The sequence below is a fragment of the Stegastes partitus genome, unplaced genomic scaffold (assembly GCF_000690725.1).
Source record: "Stegastes partitus isolate 25-593 unplaced genomic scaffold, Stegastes_partitus-1.0.2 Scaffold162, whole genome shotgun sequence".
NCBI lineage: Eukaryota > Metazoa > Chordata > Actinopteri > Pomacentridae > Stegastes > Stegastes partitus.
In genome coordinates, this window is record NW_007577893.1 from 275547 (window position 1) to 297811 (window position 22265).

At 38.3% G+C, this 22265-nt stretch overlaps 1 protein-coding gene across 1 annotated transcript in view; it reads right to left on the minus strand.

Moving 5' to 3' along the window:
* Nucleotides 1-22265, minus strand: part of ascc3 (activating signal cointegrator 1 complex subunit 3) — a 173791-nt gene that overhangs the window by 95248 nt on the left and 56278 nt on the right. The window contains exons 9-10 of the mRNA XM_008279522.1: nt 7320-7523; nt 1299-1439 (exon numbers count right to left, since the gene is read on the minus strand). Of these exons, the coding sequence (XP_008277744.1) occupies nt 1299-1439; nt 7320-7523 (345 nt within the window). The remainder of the gene's footprint in view (nt 1-1298; nt 1440-7319; nt 7524-22265) is intronic.

Genomic DNA, 22265 nt, shown 5'->3' on the forward strand with positions numbered 1-22265 from the left:
GGGAGGTGTTTGTGTCTCATGTACAGTGGATATAAAGTTCAGTTCAGTTCTAGCTGTCTTCTTAAATTTTGTCCGACAAAATGTACAGCTGTGAGAAAGGTTCTTTAGATTTTGTGTGTGCTGCCCTGGAATGCAGCCAGTAGCAAACTGCTGTTCTGCTCCTTCTTGGTGTGCTACACATCTTTTATACCTAAACATCATGTATTTGTAGATAATTCCACAATGCTGATTTATAAAAATCAGTCACTTGTGACTCTAAGCCATTCGACTGAAGTTAACTCTTGAAGCAAGAACTGAAGACTATCTTCACTGGTTGATCAACCCACATTGCATGCTCTAATAAGTATTTCCCGTAAGAGGACAGTGTACGAGGGATTTAACAAAAATCAAACAACAGTATTTAGAATGGCTAACTGATGCGTTTTCAGCGACCGTGAAGCTTTAGACTGATCAGCCACAACATTAAAACCACTGACAGGTGATGTGAATAACACTTGCCAACAGATAGCTCTTTAAGATGATGTGTTGGAAGCAGAAAAGATGATCAAGCACAAGGAAATGAGCAACTTTGACAAAGGCCAAATTGTAATGCTAGACAACTCAGACAGAGCATCACCAAAGCACAGTTCTTGTGGAGCTCCTGGTATGCAGTGGGTAGTAGCTACCAAAAATGAACCAAAATGTGCCAATATGTGATCCAGAAGTACAGTTGTGGGTACCCAAGGCTCAAGATGTGCGTTGGGGCCAAAGGCTGGCCAGTGGGTTTTGATCCCATAGAGAAGCTATTTAAGTGCAAACTGCTGTAAATCTTAATTCTGGCAATGCTTGAAAAGTGCCAGAACACAAAGTGCATGACAGCTTGCAGTGCATGACCAGGCAAAGTGCCAAAATGGAAAAAATACTACAAAGATATAAGATAAACCAGCAATGCTGTGTTGAAAAAAGGACAATGGGATTCCAATTATAGTGGTCTGTTAAACAAGACGCTTCCATTCATTAAGCAACGGGAAAGAACAACAGATGCTTAGGCAATAAAACCAGGGCTTTTTTAAATTGTTTTTGTATTTAAAAGCAACTACAAAATAATAGTTATAGCATTTAGACTAGACTTGTGATTAATATTAGCCACAATTCCAATAAATGTCACAATCCATTCCACTTGGGGGTGCTAGAGAATGTACATGTTAAGATGAGAGAACTGCTTTTGGTCCCCTTAATTTGAACTACTTTTTGGAAACATGAGAGATCTCATGGCGTATGTACAGTATGTGTGAGTGTCAGTGACAGCATGCGAGTACCTGTGTTCGTAGGATCTCTCCTTTCGTTAGCTGCATGTCTCCAGTGAGTTCTTTAACAGTGATGCCCAGTGGTTCCAATCGCTTACTGAAGTAATTAGTCATCTCAGCTGCCAAGGCTTTCATTGGAGCCACATATACTATCTAGTGAGTGAGAGACAGAGAGAGAGAGAGAGAGAGACATGGGAATAAATAAGAGAGACAACACAGTGGTAGCATGGGGAAGGAAAAGGATAACGCTACGGTGGAGGGACTTTGGAAGGACACCCTGGTGATAAATGAGCAAACAGAGGTGGGCTCATTTGTTTCCTAGCGACCAGTATAAATCCTTACATATTGAGAGATATTATGCCAGCCACTTGCATCGGTGAAGTTTAATGGTGATGTATGAAAAGTAAAAACCATCAGTGGTTGGCAAAAACATGCATGTATACAATATGTGTGAGTAAGCCTTTAGGATGTCTTATTGTTATTATTTATCTGAGCGTGTGCTAGGACTTGACACTGTGGCTTCATGCAGGCATATAACAACACTTTTAGAATTAACTGCCAATAGCTGACATTTCGTGCATACTTCATGATTGTATTTTCTGACTGTTCTGTTAAATTTTCACCATATTTTTTTTTAAAGCAAGTCTTCAGAAATATAATCATACCACATCCATGCAGTCTTAATGAAAGGTTTCATAAAACCTAGAAAATGTCAGTGTTCAATGTAGTTCATTTAATCATGTCTATTTGAAATTAGGAAGATACACTTAATATTTGAGACCAAACTATCATGGCAACTAAATACTGTCCAGCATGCCAACAACTTTAAATTGACTGTTTGTTATAATGCTTTTCATAGTGTTTGGAAAAACTTCCACAAAACAAAAACAGAAGGTTTGGTCAAGTTGAGACAGACTTTCTTCATCCTCAGCGTAAACAAACAGAATTTCAGCAAAACTTGGTTCCATTTGGCTCTGACTCAAATGTTATTATTTCATTATTGAACTCACATAAATGAATGAATGAGTTGTCTGGTAAGAAATAGGAAATTCTACTCAACATCCAACAAGCATCTGCATCAGTTGGGTCACAGCATAGAGGTTGAAATGTGCTGCAGCACCAGGCACATGATGTATAAAGGATATGGCCAGGTATGGCCTGTGTTTATAACAGTTGTTAACACTGTGTAATGGGGTTAATACTGTCAACCAATATACTAATATACACTCCTGATCAAACTCTTAAGACCAGTTAAAAAATTGCATGAATTTGCATTTTGCACTGTTGGATCTTAGGAAGGTTCTAAGTAGAGCTTCAAAATGCAAAAAGAAGAAATGGTAACAAGAGACCAAAAGTTGTGAGCAGGCAATTTATTGAAAACAACAATTTAACTCGAATAGGCTGTTCATCAGCTGATCAAAAGTTTAAGACCACAGCCTTTAAAAGCCAAAATCTGTGCAAAAATTTGGATTCCATGTCATTTCCTGTCAAGTAATCACACTGTGAAGATCTCTTGATGGCAAAGGCAAAAAAGCTCACCGTCTTTGAACGTGGTTGAATTGTTGAGCTGCATAAACAAGGCCTCTCCCAACGTGCCATCACTGCTGAAGTTGGACGTAGTAAGACAGTCATTTTGCATTTCTTTAAAGATCCTCAGGGTTGTGGAACAAAAAAATCAAGTGGTAGACCCAAAAAAATCTCACCGGCGCTGAGCCAGAGGATCCGAATGGCTGTCTGTCAAGACACAGGACGATCCTCGTCCCAAATTAAGGCCATTACTGGTGCTGACTGCAGCCCAATAACCATCAGATGGAAGGAAGGGCTTCAACAACAAGAAACGTCTTCAAAGGCCACGTCTTCTTCAATGCCACAAAATTGCCCGTTTGGACTTTGCAAGGGAGCACCAACCATGGGACATTCAAAGGTGGAAGAAAGTTTTATTGTCTGACGAGAAAAAATGTAACCCTGATGGTCCTGATGGCTTCCAACGTTACTGGCATGACAAGGAGATGCCACCTGAGATGTTTTCTACGCAGCACAGTGGAGGGGCGCCATCATGATCTGGGGTGCTTTTTCCTTCAGTGGAACAATGGAGCTCCAGGTTGTGCAGGGGCGTCAAACGGCAGCTGGCTATGTGGAGCAGCCTATTTAAGTTAAATTGTTGTTTTCAATAAATTGCCTGCTCAAAACTTTTGGTCTCTTGTTCCCATTTCTTCTTTTTGCATTTTGAAGCTCTACTTAGAACCTTCCTAAGATCCAACAGTGCAAAATGCAAATTCATGCAATTTTTTAACCGGTCTGAAGATTTTTATCAGGAGTGTATATGTGATAGGTTTTTGTGAGCAAAGCAGCTCCAAAAGCACTAAAGACAGTTCACTGTCCACAAAAGACAAGTCAATCCCTAAAGGGCTTGTAATAAAAATTGAAAAAAAGAAAAAGAAAAAGAAAGTACTACTCAGGGATGACAAAGTGTGATTTTTACATGTTGGCTTTTGAGTCTGACTAGTAAAAACAGAAACTAGTTACCTGGAATGGCCATTTTGCTAACTGCCTTAGAGATCTTCATCAGGGGAGAACCTAAATCTAATCATCGGAATATTCATTCACTCCATTCACTCATGCCTGTGTTCGACTTTCTGGAACCTCAAGAGATAAATGCAATGACAATTACCTCATGGACTATTATGAGGACAGTCACAGGTCATTTCATTCACAGAAGAAAAGCTAAATCAAATGAAGGATGAGACTCAGAGGATGGCAGCAGAAGCATAAAGACAACAAACCTCAGAACATTAGTTGTCCAACTGTGGTCACTGCTCTGCTGTCGACTGAGCAAGAAAACTGTTGCTGCAAAGAATGAGACCTGCTGATGCCAGACTTGAAAAATTGCTGTGTGTCTATGAATGGGAGTAATCTCAGCTGTGTAACTGCAACTAATGAATCTGGGGCTTTGATAAACATAGAGTGTGTTTCATGTTCCCATAATCAAGTGCAAGAAAACAAAGACTGGCCAGACCAAATATTTGGCACCCAAAATGAGTAAAAAGTCACCTAATGTTCAGAAATATCTCATTTGGTATATTTTCTCTCGTGCAAACAACCACTGAAGAGAAATCATTCCTCAGCTTTACTCATGAAATCAAACCAGCATGTGTCAATTAACATGTTGAAGACCCCTAACATAAAAAGCACAAATTCCAGTCCAGATGGCAAATTTCTGTTACTTTCAGTCAAAATGATTCTGGTAAGAAAATATAAAAATAAAAAAATAAATGTATGTATGTATATATATTTACATTAAAGTTGCAGTAGCATGCACTAATCACCCCAATATACACTGTTGTCCTGCTGCTGTCCACATCCTAATTTCCCCGATTCTTTACAACGGAGATGGATATTGCAACGTTAGCGTGATCGATGAAGCCACATTAGCTTTGATAATGGAAAATACATTAGGTCAAAACAAACCAGAATCATCCTTTGGGACTTGTAAGATGTGTAAAAAATTATCAAAAGATATCAAAGTGTTACAAGTTTAAGATTTTCAATGTCTGAAATGGAAGTTAAGTAGAATAACAGGTAGAAGATGGAAACATAAATATACTATACAACAGAAGTCAAGACACCTCCGTAGAATATCATTTACATGTCAAAAACCGCATTATCACTAATTTGGCAAGTAGCTTCTTTCCATTAAATAACAACCAAAAACAATTTCCTTAGAAAGCCTAAATTGAAAATATTGGCCCCAGAAATTTGATGCTACAAAAGTGGCACACAAGTTGCAATGACTTGAAATCATTGAACCAAGTTGAATACACCTATAACTTACCACTGAGCTAACTGCATGAACACTCTTATAAGCTGACCTGTAAACACCACATTGTTTTGGACCTATGGGCTGTGTCTGTCTGCGTGTCTGCATCATACCTCCATGTAGAAAAAACTGTCAGACCAAATGAAAAATCTGATTATGAAGATCAAAGATGGGAAAGGATTTAGGATAATCAGTAATCAACTTAAAAATCTGCCAAAAAAAAAAACAGTTGCAGAAATCATCGGAAGGTGTTCAACAAACCATTGAACCACGAACCAGGCGCACAGTGTCCATCCTCCTAAAATGATGCCACAGGTAAAATAAATGGGCTGGTGCTTCAGCACTTGCAGTGGTTGTTAATAGAAATCAGAGTTTCTGTGACAGCTGAGACAGTGTGGAGGACATTGGCTAATGTCAGCTTCTATTCACTGCATTCAGAAAAAAATAAAATAAAATCTTCATCTGCCCTTTGACACAAAACTTGCTAAAAGAACAAAAAGAAGCCTGATGAAAATAAAGAGAATTCTTTGATTAGATGAGACAGAGAGCCAAGTTGAGCTCTGAATTGGTCAAGACTGTTGGCCGTGACTTGAACTCGATAGAATACCTTTTCAGTATTTTAAAGAGAAAATGAGAGCAACACAACCCCTCCAGCTAAGAGCAGCCGAATATTTTTTAAGAAGTGTCGGAAGAATAACAGAACAACTCTCCACGAATTGCTACTTCACTGGTCCTCCATGCAGAGTGTCACCCAAAGTAACAGTGGACAAAGGAAGTACTGACAAAATACAATATTTCAACGTCTGTGCGGTTACTGACTTTGGTCGTTTTGAGTTCCTGCAGTGGGGCCTTTATGTTAAAAAATCTAAATCCAATCTGTAAGTTTTCAGTTTTACTTAAGAGCCAATAACCTACAGTTCAACTGAGAAGTAATTCAATTGCTGTAAGGTAATTTAATTTTATTATTTATTTATTTGTTTTTTCATTTAAATGATTTTGCACTGGGGTATATTTACCTTTTGCTGTAATCTGTAGGACGTAAGGTGTGAGGCAAGTAGGAAGGCAGGAAGTACGTAAGTAAAGACTATAAATACCAGACGGAACACAAGAAAGAATACAGTGTACACAGAGGGAATACAATAATAGTCATTGAAGGTCACAACCAAACTAAGATGTCAGCAATTGCTGCTCTATCCCTCATCACGCCTGCAGTCATATGATACCAATATTAGAAGTCTTTCACTTCACCTTACTGACTTTTTGCCAGAAGAGGAGTAACAGTGGCAGTTTATAACTACATATGCTGCATAATAAACAAAGAGCACATTTCTTTCATGGCAAAACATTCCTATAAAACACACTAAAACAGTTTATATTTAAAATAATACATTTATAATAAAACATAATGGAAATCCATCAAATGCAATCATAATCTACTGCAATGACAAGGAAATCCAATGTTTACTGTAAGAAAATAGATGAGAATATGTAATAGTTTATAACAATAACGTAATTCTTATTGAACATCTGCACAGAAAATTAGCTTTTGTCATGCTGTAATGTTTGGGTTTTCCCTTTAGGATTGTTAATTGGTTTAATACCCATAAATAGCAGGTGGATCAGTTCAAGGCTTTCCCAACTGCCACTGTGTGCACGTTAGGTAGAAGGTGACAGAAATGGGAATAGGTTTCCCTGCAGTTTTTAATTAGGAAAGAATAACATACATTGCTTCTTATTCATTGTTTTAACTTTTAGTGTTTTCATGTCATGTTAAACTGCTGTAGATATATTGTAATAATTTCATACATAAAGACAGTACAGATCCCCAGTGAGGTTTAATGACAAGCACGCTGGACAAGTCAACAAAACAGACTAAGCTTTTTGAAGTGATAAAAAAAAAAACAATGATTTTCTGACTTAATTAAATTATCCATGATTTAAAACTATCAGAACGCTCACATTGACGTATGGCCTGAAGTCTGAGACAATGATGTAAACCCTGCATAGGGTGTGTTCAGGGACACCATGGTGGAGTGCCAATAAAAACATGACAGTTATTTTCCAAATTTGTAGAGATTACACAGAAATCGGAGAAGGGATTTTGCATGACAAGCACTAATATTACAGCCAGTCCAGGTTAAAGGGCCGCAATAAGCGACCTCTATGTTTTGGAAACCTAGTTTGCATGTTTGTGTGTGTGTGTGAAAGCATCACACCTTGAATTCATCCTTCTTGATGACGCCACCGGGCTGCAGGTGCTGGCGTATCTCATGAAGGACAGTCAGCATGGCGATGTTGGTCTTGCCAGCACCGGTTGGAGCGCAGATCAGAAGGTTTTCATTGGTGTTGTAGGCCGTCTCAAACACCATGGACTGGATCCTGTTCAGACGCTTCATCCCCTTAAACACCAGCTGCCCAATCTGAGCAATCAAAATGAGCAAAGAAAAGGATGAAATAGGGGTTAACACGTCAACAATACACTCATAAAACATGTTGTAAATGGCATGTAAACTGTAATAATTTATGTGACTATATGGAAATGTGCACATTCATTGGCCTATTTTAATCAAAATCCAAAGTAAAACAGTACAGAGTATTAAATTTCTTCGAAAAACGAATACACTCTCAAATTCAACTAGAACCCAGAGACGTGTTCTGCTTTTCATACTTGGCACGGAACTGCTACTACAGTCAGATACACGAGTAACAGATCTATGAGACCTGCCTGTTTGTTTGGGGAGTGTCCAAAGAATTCAGCTGAATAAAACTTTCAAAAGCAAACTGAGCTATAAAGACAAACTTTGGGAAAAACACTGATTGTACCACAGACTGTATGAAAGGACACATGGCATAAATACTAACCCCAGAAGGAAAGTTAGAATGCCTCTTAGTCACTAAAGTTCAGATTGTTTGCAAAAGACACCACCCGGAGAAAATAGGAGTGCCTATTTTTTCCATATTTTGTCTTCACTATTGTACAGCGAGAGGAAACCAACATGAGTCAGCCATCTTTATGTATGACACACTCTATTGTTTTTACATTAGGTGAATTTTGTTGGATAAATCTCCCACATTGACATAATATACCAACAAATATGTCAATATGTCACTGATCATGTGTTCAGTGTAAACATAACAGCATGCAGTTTCTCAAATATGGTAAAAAAAAATAAAAACAACAAAAAAAAACAAAAAAACAAACAAACCTATGTGCATGCATAATGTCATGCATTGATCATTACAAAACTTGGGGAGCTTTTCCTATAAATGAATAAGATTTCTGTCACTTGAATTCATTGCCTGTCTATTGTCAGCTCAAAACCATAGAACAAGCAAAGTTGCTCTAGTCTAAAGAAGTTATTCTTATTTTACATTCAGGTATTGCCTAAAACTACACAGCATTTCAATTTACATTCAACAACTGATACAAATATTAATTTGTAATTGTATCTCTAAGTCTTATTCATATTATGATCTGATTGGAATAAAATATTGGAATTCTTTTCTACTCTCACTTTATTTTGTATTCGTTTAATAAAATCTGCTGCTCAGGTTTTGAAACTCAGCTGCAAACTGAAGGGTAGTGTCAAGATTTGGGAAGGCTACTGGTATAACAAAATCCAGGATGAGTGTCATTGTTGATTGGCAGAGTCAGTGACACAGCTCAGTATCAGTTGTCTAGTTGCCCTTAGCAACTAGATCTGGGCCAACACCAACCATTTTGTACAGTTTCACCCAATGGTGACTGTGGCAAAAACACACCGCAGGATATTCTTGCTGGTGTGCTGACATAAAATATAGAAAGGTGATCAGTTACTATACGTCAGACCGAGCCTCAGTGTGTGAGGTGACTGCATAGAAAGTAGAGCATCAAAAAGCATGAGGGAGAAGAAATGTGTGTGGTGGAATCAGCTGTCAGTCAAGCTGCCCTCCATCTGCCTTCACTATGGCAACAGAGTGTGGGTGATGGCCCTCAATCTCACACTGCCTCTGATAAGCAGAGAAATGGCCACAGTGAAGGACAGTTGGTGCCACACACAAGCACATACACACTAACACAGAAACATGCAGGACACAATACACACACGGCAGAGTGAAAACATGCAGCTGCTGCTCAGTTGAATCATTTCCTTCTGGAAGAGAATGTGTCCAGTCAAGAAACACATTTAAAGACCACATAATAATCGAGCTACATTATACTTATGTCACAGGTATATGCAGAGACATTAGCTTTGAGCACAATAATGTCCCAAAACCACTGGAAATAGGTTTATGAAATGCAAATCAGGTGCTGATTACAACACGTGGTCAGTCAGTGTCCCTTTAAGTAATTAACTACTAAAAAACAAGTGATCAAACTTATTATTTGTTGGGGAATGCCATTTTGCCATTGGACCTTAGGATGGATTTTTCTATTTTAGATTTCTGTCATTATTTTATTTTACAAATGCTCAAGAATTCTAATCAAAAATATGAGCATTGTAGATACAAAACTTTAATGTGCTGTAATCCTTAAGCTGCTGCATAGAAACAGGTGAGTGCAAGTATGTTGTCAGTCAATGTTACTACCCAACAGACAGGATGAAAATTGGGTGCAGAATAGAATCAGGTTTGACAATAACATAATAACAATCACATTAGCTTCAGGACTTATGTTTATTTTTCTAAGAATTGGGAAAAATACGAATGCAATCAATATGTGTCAGATATGCATCAACTGCATGCACATATAGGCATGACTTTAAAAAAAACAAAAACGTTTTATGAAGTTATCGTTTCATATACATGTGTAACCTGTGGTGTTCAATCTGAGGATGCTAATGTACCTTTTTGCTATTTTTGTTCTATACTTTGTGGTCTCTCTGGAGTGGTGGAGACCTGTAACAGTAAATGGCACCAAGCCATTACTGCTGCGTTCATTGTAGAAAGAGAAGTAGAAGGGCCACAGAGAGGTGTACTTAAATAAACAAATCTAGTGTCAAGAAGGTTGAAATTGTGATAGTTTGATGATGTGTAGTTGTGACTGACCACAATGACCTGAGCTGCAGAAAAACAGTGGAACCACCACTGAGAATAAAGTCAGACGTGTTCTCAACCTCCATTTCTATTTTTTTTCTCCAGTTTTTAGCATCATTTTATCTGCCCTTTTCCTTTTCTGTATCCCACCTCTGCCCCACTAAGGCTGATTCAGGATGCCTTAAGCTTAGACAGCAATATTATTTATTCAAGGATTCATTAGAAGTATGTCATCACTTTCCTCTTCCTCTCGTTTCGCTCCAACACTCATAGAAAGAAATAATTAAAGAGTGCATGTCAGGCAAGGATGTGCAGGGTGCTGTTCGAATGTTGGCCCCGCAGCCCAGTAGGGAGGAAGAGGTTATTAATGCATCAAAGAACAACATTATTAGAGTTTACTTAAGCTGGAAGGAGTGGAGGAAGGCTGTGATTTTAGCTAGCTGCTGCATAGCCCTACAGAGCTGCAGATGAGCAGCAGATGAGCAGCTTCGCTCATCTATGGATGTATACGTTGGATAGTTCAGCTGTTTTGAGTCGCATAAGGACTGCTGACAACCAGCAAAAGAAAAGAGTCTTTTTCCTACATTTACTTACACAACAGCTCCAAATTAAAATGGCAAAGAAGTTGATTACGAAGTCCTATGAGCGTCAGTAAAAAGCAACTGGATATGTCTTTTCAGTCCTTGAAGACATTTCACCTCTCATCCAAGAGTCGTCTTCAGTTGTAACTGACAGATGGGGGGTTTCAGATACATACAATCACCTCAGCTCACATGACTAATGGTCCATAATGACCCAGGACACAGCTATAGTACAATAGTTGTGAAACCATGTGGTCCAACAGCAACAACAGCGTGAATGGTTGAGGAATTGCCAGCACTGTACCGTACAACTAATCTGAGCTACAGTGGTTGTCCTTCTAAACTTACAGCATGGAAAGTGTACTTTTTGCACAAGCTAGCATTGAAAAACAGACAGGCAAATGCTTCCTAAAACGCATAGGCGTTATCAAGAAAAATCTAGGTTTTGCTGACAACTGAGACAGTGTAAAGGACCTACATACTGTCATCCTCTATGGATACATTTGCTTGCTGTTCGAAACAAAACTGCAAAATGAAACCTTGTTAAAGAACATGAAAAGAAGCGTAATGAATACTGGGAGCACATTGTTTGATCAGACAAGAACAAGGTCTGTTCGGTTCAGTGTGGTCTTCTGTGTTTTGTGTGAACCTGGTCACACAGTGAACTACTACAGTGCATGTCTAGTCCATACAGTGAATCACAGATGTAGGAGTGTGATGACAGAGGTCTACATGAGTGCGAAAGCTGCTGGGGATATAACATTTATAGACAGTACTATGAATGTCTGTGGATTTATTAAAATACTGGCTGACAAGATTACTTTCTGTCTCCCGAAGCTTAGCAGAGGAGGTATACCAATCCAATCCATTTGGCCAAACTCACAGAAGAGTTTCTAAAAAAGAAAAAGGAAGTGATATGGAAAGTATGTCGCCTAACTTGAGTGCAACAGAGGACTTTTACATGTATTTTAACTAAAAAATTAGGGCAACATAATGCCTCCAGCAAAGAACAGTTGAAAAAAAATTGTCTTGGTTGCCAGCACTACTGGGCAGAACCATAGAGTTACAATTGACAAGGATATGTCCTTTAAGTCTCACATACAGTAGGTCTTTACAACGGCCTTCTTTTAGCTGCACAACATTGTCAAAATTAGCAACATCCTGTCTCATTGTGATGCTGAAAAACTAGTCCATGAATTTGTAATTTCTAGACTGAACTATTGTAATTCCTTTTTATCAGGATGTCCCAAAAATAAAATGCTGCAGCCAAAATTCTGACAGGAACCAGTAAGAGAGGTCATATTTTGCCCATATTAGCACCTCTTTGTTGGCTCCCTAGAAAATCCAGAACAGAAATAAAATCCTTCTCCTCACCTATAAAGTTCTTAATGACCAAGTTCCATCATATATAAAAGACCTTATTGTGCAATATCAAGTTTACTTGTGGTTCCCAGAGTTTCCAGAAGTACGATGGGAGGCAGAGCCTTCAGTTATCAGGCTCCTCTCTGAAGTGATGCTTTACATAAAGAAAATTGAATAATAAAGAAGGAGGATTACGTCCACATTCTTCAGGAAAACATCAAATCATAAGCCAGAAGGTTGGCTCTTGGATGCAGTTAGTTGTTCCAATAAAACAATGACCCCAAACACATATCAAAGTGGTAAAGACATGGCCAAATCAGGCTATAATTACAGTTTTAGAAGGGCCTTCCCAACATACTGACTTGAACCCCATCAATAATCTGTGGACTGTGCTAAAGAAACATATCTTTGCTCTCAGACTGCAGGCTCACTTGTGGTTCCAAGGATTCCCAGAAGCAGTGTGGAAGGTGGAACATTCAGCTATGAGGCTCCCCTCCTGTGTAACCAGCTCCCAATTTGGGTTGCTTAGGTGACACTGAGCCATCCCCTAGTTATGCTGATACAGGCTTTGAATATCATGATGCACTGAACTCCGCTACACTACTTTCCTTTACTCTCCATACAATTCTGTGCCATCATTGCACGTCACTAACTTTGGGTTTTGTTCTCTCTGCAGGCATCTCTAGATCTGGAGTTACACGTCCCTGATCTGCAGTTAGCGGCCTCACCAACCTTCAAAGTGTTTATTGTTCCCTTATGCATTGTTGGTCTGTTCTCCATCTGTTGTCCTGTTCTCTCTCACCTTTACCCAAACTGTAACATCGCACATTTCCGTTGTTGTAAGGAGGGGGGGTCCAAAAAAGACTTTGGATTTGCTGTTTCCCCGTGTATGAAAATTATTCACCTTACCATGTGAATGCCTTGAAATTACATACATTGTGAAATTGGCGCTATATAAATAAAATGTAATTGATTTGAAAAACATGATTCTGTTGTAAAGTATTAGTGGACACATGAAGTATCGGGGAAAAAAAGATTTAAATCTCAGTAATAAAAGGTGTAAAGACGTTTGTTGCAATAAGTTAAGGAAGAGCCTGCTTTTTCAGTATAGTAAATCCAGACAGACTGCAAGGAACTACAACTTACAGTAATACCTACGTAGATCATATGGCACATTCTTAAATCTACCTAGAGACTACACTTAAAAACTGAATGACAGTGCAAGAAAGACACCAGTGAGGAAGGGGACCAAGACAAGCTTTAGTGGCTGAAATTGTAAAGATTATGCATACAACAACCGCTGGCCAGGTTCTTCACTAGTCAAAGCTTTATGAGGGAGCAGCCAGAGAAAGGCACTGTTAACAAAAACCCACATTAAATCTCTACAAGAGTGCACCAGAAGACATGAGAAACTCTGAAGTCAACTGAAAGAAGGTTGTTTGGTCTGATCAGATCAACACTTAACTTTTTAGCCATCAGACACTGCATATCATCATAAACACAGTATTCCCACCATGAGACATGGTAGTGACAGCATCATGGCGTGTGGGGGTGCTTCTCGCCAGCAGGCCCTGGAAGGCTTGTGAAGGGAGAGGGTACAATGAATGCAGCAAGAATAAAGAAATCCTAGAGGACCTGATACAGTTTACAATAAAACAGCTACTTGGGAAAAGACTTCTTTTCCAACATGACAATGACCCAAGGTATAAAGCTGAAGCTACACAGAAATGGTTTAAAGTCAACAAGATCAATGATCTGGAGGAGCAGAGTCAGATCCCAGACCTCAATCAATTGAGAATTTGTGGTTGGACATGAAAAAGGCTGTTTACTCACAATTCAGGTGCAACCTGACAGAGCTTGAGCATTTTTGGAAAAACAAATGGGGCAAACTTGCAGTGTCCAGATGTGCAAGGCTAACGAAGACCTGTCCACACATGTTCAATGCTATAATTGCTGCCAACAGTGCATCTACTAAATACTAACTTCAAGGGGGTAAATACTTATGCAATCAAGTAGTTTACCTATCATATTTTCAATTGCTCTGTAGAAGTTAGTTTTCACTTTGACATGATATAGTCTTTTTTGTGATAAATTCATGTAAAAAAAAATCAAACTAAATTGACCTTTATTCAATGTAGAAAGGCAGTAAAGAGGAAAGCGTCCATGGGGATACACGTTGTATAAAGACTGGAGACAAGTAAAACTCCATATCAACCAAGTATGGAAAACATTAGTTCAGAGCCATGACTCTGTTTATTTGGGACAAATGATCCCTAATTAGTTTATGGATGGCTTGTTTACTTAATTGATTGGCTTAGATCCTTAGCTGTAACTGGCCAAAATCATCACAGATACAGTAAATCTTGGCACAGCTACACACACATCTTTGCTTCTGACTTTCTAACGCAATACATGACTAAACAAGTACAGTACAGTTCCGTATGTTACTGAAGCACAATATCCTTATAATGACCGCAGAGGTTCTTCTTGTTTTCTGTAGAAGTGTAGAAGAATGGTGATCCCAGTCTCCTGCTGTCTGCCCAATTATTTCCCCCACGGCTAAGTCCACTTATAATCTCCTACTTATAAATATTCATCCTTGAATTACGGACCACTGAGCTTCTACCAGTTTTGAAAGGCTTCTGCACTCTCATTCCTGTGTCTATTTTGTGACCAAAGAGCCACAACAATCACTCGAGCAGCTGACCCTCATTTTGATTTATCGACTTTGCTTGTTTGTACCAAAAAGCCAGTGTCCCCACACTTCTTAAATATGCTAATTAATGTAAATGCATGCCTGCCCCAGTATTCACCTTGAGGTAAAGCATACATGTTGTAAATAGAAAGCTGTCATCTTTTAATGATCTTTGGAAATCTTCAGTGTTTTTTTCATTCTCTTTTTTAAAACCTCACTAGCTTCATTGTTATGTTAATATATGCACACACATCTTCCAATTGGAGATCCAGCTGTGCCTGCCAAAACATGTCTCGAGGGTGTGATGTCAGTGTTGTGGAGAGTTAGTTACTGTACTGCAATAGGCATTATGCAGCTGTTTACGGATAGGACCAAACCTGTTTTGCTGCTATGTTGTTCTTGAGGAATTTCAACTCCCACAGAACCTTGTTGTGAAGCTACACTGTGTCCAGTCCATTTTATTCCCCATGCAAATCAAACTAAATAATCCAGTTGGAAAAAAAACAAAACTAAACAAAACATGGAGCATGTTTTCCTTAGAATGACTTAAAGGGTATTTGGCTAATCATCAGCATGTGTCCTTAACTTTTTTCCACAGTTTTCCCTTTTCTTTAAAAGTGCAAGTTCATTAGTAGATGCCACTACAAACCTGTTTACAGCAAACTTTCTGTAAACACTGTCCTACAACAACAGGTTGATATATTTTCCTTCAGTTCCTTGTTTACGCGCAGTTTTCAGCCACATTTGGCAAGTTGCAGCGGATATAAACTTTTTATGGTAGTATTATACTGTCAACATTTGCAAGTGCAAATTAGTTGTTAAAACATTCGTTTTTGGTAAATGGTAATGCTCTGCATTTTTGAACCATAACAAGCTTTTACAAGAAGCTTTACTTTGCATTTTTCATTCTTCCATTCACACACCCAACAGTGTGGAACTGCCATGAAAAGCGATCACATACCTTTGGGAGTTACCCAAGGATCTCTTGCCACACTGACAGGCTGGGCGAAGGGGGGGGGGGCGCACTGCGTAGTTACTTGTTTTTTTTTTTAATTTTCTTTATTTGAGCAACTCTTAGTTACACTTATTACAGTCAGCGGGCAGGAAAGCAGCTAGGTTTTGTCAAAAGTTCATGGGGTGTGTTCTGTGATTCTGGTGGGTGCACGTGGTTGGCAAAAATAATGTGCGTGTGGCTCCTCTACATTTCAGTGCATGTTTTGTTTTTTTTTTGTGCTTGAAGATTTTCACAGTATAATGGCATCATACCTTTCCTGCTGTGAGGGTTTCACCCTTCAAGGCTTCCACTGGCAAACTAGTGGAATGCCTTCATTCTGAGAGCATTACAGTAAATTCAGTGTGTTTATCACAGAGTTAGCAGAGCTTCATTAGGGTAAAATACTTTACCTGTCTGTGCAGCACAGTGGAAAACACTTGCACAGCGCCAGTGCAACTAACCGTTTACAGTGAAAATAATCTTGTATGTGACAGACAGGAGAGACAGATGACAGAGGAGATGAATGGTTGGTATCTTGAATTTCCCTCTGGGATTAATAAAGTCAGTCTAAGTCTAATACCTAAGCCACAAACCTTTGATTTCGATGACTATTGTTTTTATTGTTCTTGAGATTGAAAATTGCATTGCTCTCCACTCACTGTTAGCAACAAGAATAATATTATTCATTGATTATTCTAAACAAAGTATCCCTGTGACAAAAATCATTGCATTTTGGGTAATATAAAACATTAATAGCTTGGAAAGGCCTGCAAACATGGCAAAAGTTTGTAAAATAGTATTTGGTCTGACCAGAAGAAAACATTGTCAGCTCCTGACATCTAATGTTGCTGTTGGCAGCCTCATGAAGACTTGGATAATGAATACTACAATACCTGATCTATAAATTCAGTGAACAGAGAGCTGGCGTAAAGAAAGGTGTTTGAAAAATTAGATGACTTGCCACTATTAACTACCTTTTTTATTTCATTTTGTTTTGTCTTTTTTAATGAATAAAATTAAATAAGTCATTCTTTAAATAAAAAGTAAAGCCATACACACATTTGCAATACCTAGTGTAAAAAATGTTCCTCAGACAAACAATGGGGATCAGTGTTGATGGTTTGGACACATTTACAGCTCATTCGTAATTCTGTCTGGCTGCTGATTTGTTGACTAAACAGGCTTTCCCTTACTGACTAGCATCAATCTTGAGAGCCCTAACCAGGATTTTTAGGCATCGCAAAGTGGTTTTAGGTCCCCACCAACAAGGCGCCCAGGGAAATTTACCAGGATACAAATAATAAAAATTGAGACTATTTTTTAACCACTTTTGTTTACCAGTTTTATTAACTCAAGCGTAACAGAATTTTTTGTTTATGTAATGCTCAGAAATAACTGGAAAATGCATAGATTTCTGACAAACAGAGATTCATTGCCTTTACTGGACGTGGACTGATTGCGCTTATTGTCATGCACATATACATCCCAAAGGTTGGATCAACAAAATATATAATTTTCCTAAAGGTGTTTAAATGTCTGCACATGTCTGTAACACTAACACTTTGCAATAATGACCTCTGACAGAGAGACTCCCTAACCCCAACACAGGACAGTCTGAAACTGCCACATTATTATCCAGAGCTATTAAGGTAACAGTCAGATTTATCCCACATTACCCTTCTAATCAATCAGTCAGTGAGCTCATCACGAGGACATTAAGTCATAGAAACAGAAGGCAGACTTTGAGCCAGAAAGTCAAATTGACATCACCAGGAAAGTTGCCAAGTTAATTAAGCTGACAGGAGTTGAGAAGACTTTATGAAGTGGGGAAAAAAAAAAAAAAAAAAAAACACATCCGGAGCCAACAAGACCATTTGTTCTGTTTTCCTCAGATACAGCACTACAAGCACAGGGCTCTAGCTACAGGCCTTTTTTTCTTCTTCGGTACAATCAGATTTCTGTAGCCAGTAAATAACACAGTCTGAGACATGAACTAGTGAGGACAACCAGCTTCTGCTGTATAGCAAATCAGTCTGCACCTTTGCAAATGTATGTTCACAGGGAAGTCAGCTGAAAGCAGCCTCTGTTTAAAGCAGGGACCCAGAGTGGAAGCTCTGCAGAACTCAGCTGGCTAATATAAGACCATACACATTTGTGGTCAACCTTTCAGCAGCAGGGTGAAATAAAGTTTCTAATGAGAGCAGCTGTTTAAGTCTGGGGCAGAACCAATCTCAAATACCCAGCTGGCTCCAACAGGACTCCACATTTTCTGCAATATGAAGATCCTCAAGCAATGAGAGATATCTGGCATTGTATGAGAGGAGAAAGCCTGAGTAAAAGCTTCTCTATGAAGAAAAACATAGACTTGATGAGTTAGATGCACATGCTGTCAATAAAGTGTAAGCAGTCATTCTCAGCAGTACGCAGTGTGTGCTTACCAAGGTGCCCATCAGCCCAACTCGGGCCAATGCTGAGTGGGATAGAAACTGACAGGCTCATTAACACAGCGGATACACAGCCTACGGCCATATGGACAAACTGGGAGGACTGGGAATATCCCGCCAATCCACCAGCCACTTAAAACACACTAATTGGACCCACATAGATTGCACTAATGATTCAACAGCAATAGTTAAACACTAGTATTGTCCATATCTACTGGCCTCCCTCTATTAGGGTTTAATAGTTACACTGAGATGGCCAGGATTTTTGTACAGACAGGAAGCAGGCGTCAGTGAATTTTTATTTTTTTCCCCCCTATTTTTAATGTTTTTTTGTTTGTTTGTTTTTGTGGTGGCTGCTATTTTTGTTATTGTGTGTTTACTGTATGAGTCACTATATGAGCTCCTAAACTAATTAAATTCCTCTGTGCATCGGTAATGGGAAGCTAAGAGATATAATTGTTGTCATTTTCATGCCATCCTTTTAATTACTTTCTGGTTCCATTTCATTCCATTTGAATTGACAGCCTGATCAACTTTTAATTGCCAGTTTTTGCAAACAGCTTATCAGCCTGTTCCAAGCCTGCATGCAGAGTACTAAATGACCTGGTCAAACACACTCACAAACACACAGCAAATCCCAGAGCCAATGGATACACATGCACGCTGAGCACACACATGCATACCAACCCTCCACACCAGATGCATGGTGGAGTCTGACAGAGTGAGATGCGGATGCAGCAAACAGGAGGCCCATTCATTTCCCTATAGAACAGCAGCAGCAGGAAGAAGAGGGGAAGAGGGCACAAAGCAGGGAGAGGGAGAGCTGGGAGTACGATGGAGATAGCAACCAGTGAGGTAATCCATCACGTTATCCATAAGCACCTGCTCAAGTAGCATACAGCTCTGGGAGACCGAAAATCTTGCATCTCACGTTTATTAACATCATACACCCAAGTCTATATTTTGAAGAATTGTGGTTTATTTCAATTTAATGTATTTACTGTCAATGTAGGTATTTTCCGATTGCCATTTGTTCTACTAAAAAAATGAAAATGAAAGTGTTGAGCAGCGGTAATACCTACTTAGTTGTTCACTCAAGTGGTATCAGACAATGCAGTGAAAGTTTTGGTACCTGATCGTCCGACAGGATAAACTGCTCCACAGCCCTAAATCATGTAAGCTGTAAACTGAAAACCTAACACAGAGTACTTTGTGAGACAGCTGAATTCCATTGTTCACCATCTATAGTTTTCAAACATCATAATGTTACAGTGGAATTTATATAAAACACTTTTTTAAAATAACAAAATGAAGTGATGAATTAATGAATAAAACGTAAGCAAATAATATCAAATAAAACAAACTCTTCGGCTGAGACAAAATAATACAAACATCATTACAAACAGGCTATAAAACTACCAAGAGTATCATTTTATACTTCAGCCAACTCATTTAATTAACACCTTAATTAGAAACAGCTAATTAAATCCGCAGGCGACTCTTTCACTTCTGATGGCTTGTGGACATTTGTAATAATGTAATATATAGCTGCAATGGTGGCTTCTGCTTTTTAAGTTGAACTCAGGTTCAATATTAAACTTTTTAATTAATTGCTTCGGGTTTTATTTTATTTTAGTGATGTGTGGCTGTCTGGTAAAAAAAACTATTTTCCTCAAGATTCTAAAAATGTGCTTAATGTTGGCAAGAGCGTACTAAACAAGAAACATTTATAAAAATGAAAAAATGTAAAGACACTTTTCACTTTTTCATTATACTTTTGATTCTTTTGAAAGAATCAGTCTAGAATGAGGAAACTAGATGTCTCACTGACCTACACCTGAGAGAAAAGTTAAAGTAGACACTCAGAGGTTGATGGTTCATTCCAACTGGTAAGAGATTTAAAATCTAAATCAAGGAACTAAAGGCAGAACAAGGAAACCTTGTAGCACAATCCAGTACAACCTCACTAGTATTAGATATCCTAAGCCTACTGCAAGCTAATTAGGGAGTCTTTGTTTTTTTGTGAAAATGTATTTGAATGTAATTTTAAAACATTCACAATTATTCCTAATGCAGGGCCACAAATTAAGAAAGTAGACGACGACAAAAATAACACATCCTGTGAGACAGTGTACTTTTGCAGACTGAGGACAATTACATAATTTCTCTGCCATCAACCGCTTGAGGATTTGCTTAGTTCACATGACTGTATCTCAAGTAATTTTACAATAATATATTTATGAATTATGAGCATTTTGATGTAATTTCCTCATAGGAAAACCTAAAAGTTTCAGGATAACATAAGAAATGCCATTATTCAGAATAAACATAATAAATAAATAAAGAAGATTTGATTGTTTTTATTGTGTTTCAACAACAGCTAACAATAATTACCTAAATAAAGAGAGCTAAGGCTTTATCAACAGTAAAAATATAAATCACTTATTATGGTGGGTAATACCACTAATAATTTAAGGCTAATTTAATCACGTACCGAATGAACCGCAATACACACACAATTTTCACTGACTGGCGGACAATGTTTTGTTTTTGCTTTTTTTTAAATTACTATTATGGTGCTGTATTGTCCTATTTGAGCATGCTGTCACCACCAGACCAGAGCAAAAGTCATGAACCTTCGAATCTTTCAAAGAGGCCTTGAAGACTCACAATTTCTGTTTAGCAAGTCTAAGTAAACACACAGAGCCACATGTGTGTGCTGTGGGGAAACCACATCAAAACTGGATTAGGAAATGCAATCAAGGTGGATTAATTATGGATGGAGGGCTGTTCAGCTGTGCCTCATCTTTGCAGGCCTGTGCTTATACACTGCTTCCTGCACACGAAAGGAGAGGGCAAGCTGTCAACAGTCACAAGAATCAAAGGATGCGGCGCGAAAGCGGTACAAGAGAAACATACTGGAAAAACAACAGCGAAAGTCACATTCACCTGCTGTCATTAGCCAAAACTCCAAGCAGCAGACAGCAGACCTTCATCTGACACTTACGACTGCATCAATCTGTATCAACCTTCCAATGTGACTGGCAGATAAGGTTACTGTAAATGATTATTTTAGCACTGTAAAAAATTAAATAAAGAGAATCACTGCAGTCCATCCATTTCACATATAAATTATCAAACAGTTGTTTTGATTTATCTCATCATAGAAAAAAAAGTCTCATGCATAAAGGAATCCCAATTTTTCTTGCATGACGTTTTACATCATAAGGACCGGCATCTGTGGATTATGTGATATGGTTCAGATTGGTTGTGGTGGTGTAATGGTGTTTCGCATATTAGCCCATTATCTCTTAATGACCCAAGTCTGTCTATCTAGTCTGTAGTGGCTAGTTCCAACAGGAAACCATGTCGTGTTGCAAAAAATAAAACACAAACCAAATATGACAATAGGTACAGTCTCCAGATTTCAATCCAAAGGAACACTTTAGGGATGTAGTGGAAGAGGAAGTTGCAACACAAATTTTAAGCCAACAAATCTACAGCGACTGCATGCTATCATAGATGGAAACCTTTGAAAATACTTCAGACAACTTGAACTAATGCCACAAAGAATGTAGGCTGTTCTAAAGGCAAAAGGAGCAAATATTGAAACATGTATCCCTGTTTCTATGAAAGGCGTGTCAAAATCTCAGTTTCTAATTTTGGAGAAAAAAAAAAAAACACTGCTGCACTCTCTAAAGATATGAACTGTAATCAGTTATAATTTGACGTTTTTATTTTTAAACTGGGGTTAAATTTTCCAGTGAAACTCAACATTTGATCCACAAATGTTTCACATCAAAATCTTTCTGTCAGTTGAAGGCAGAGTCCCTTATCTTTCTGGCAGGCTTTTGATGTCAAATATTGAACAAAACTTAAATGTTAAGTTTCATTGCTACTAACAGAACAATGACTTGTGAATGTAACAAGACTGATGTTGTACCAGTGGTACCAGTGTTCATTTTTTTAAAAATGACTTTTTATGATGACTTTATTTGACACCACAGTGAGAGAAAAATAACGAAAACAAAAAAAAATTGAGCAATAACAAGTTTAAATGTGCTTATTGC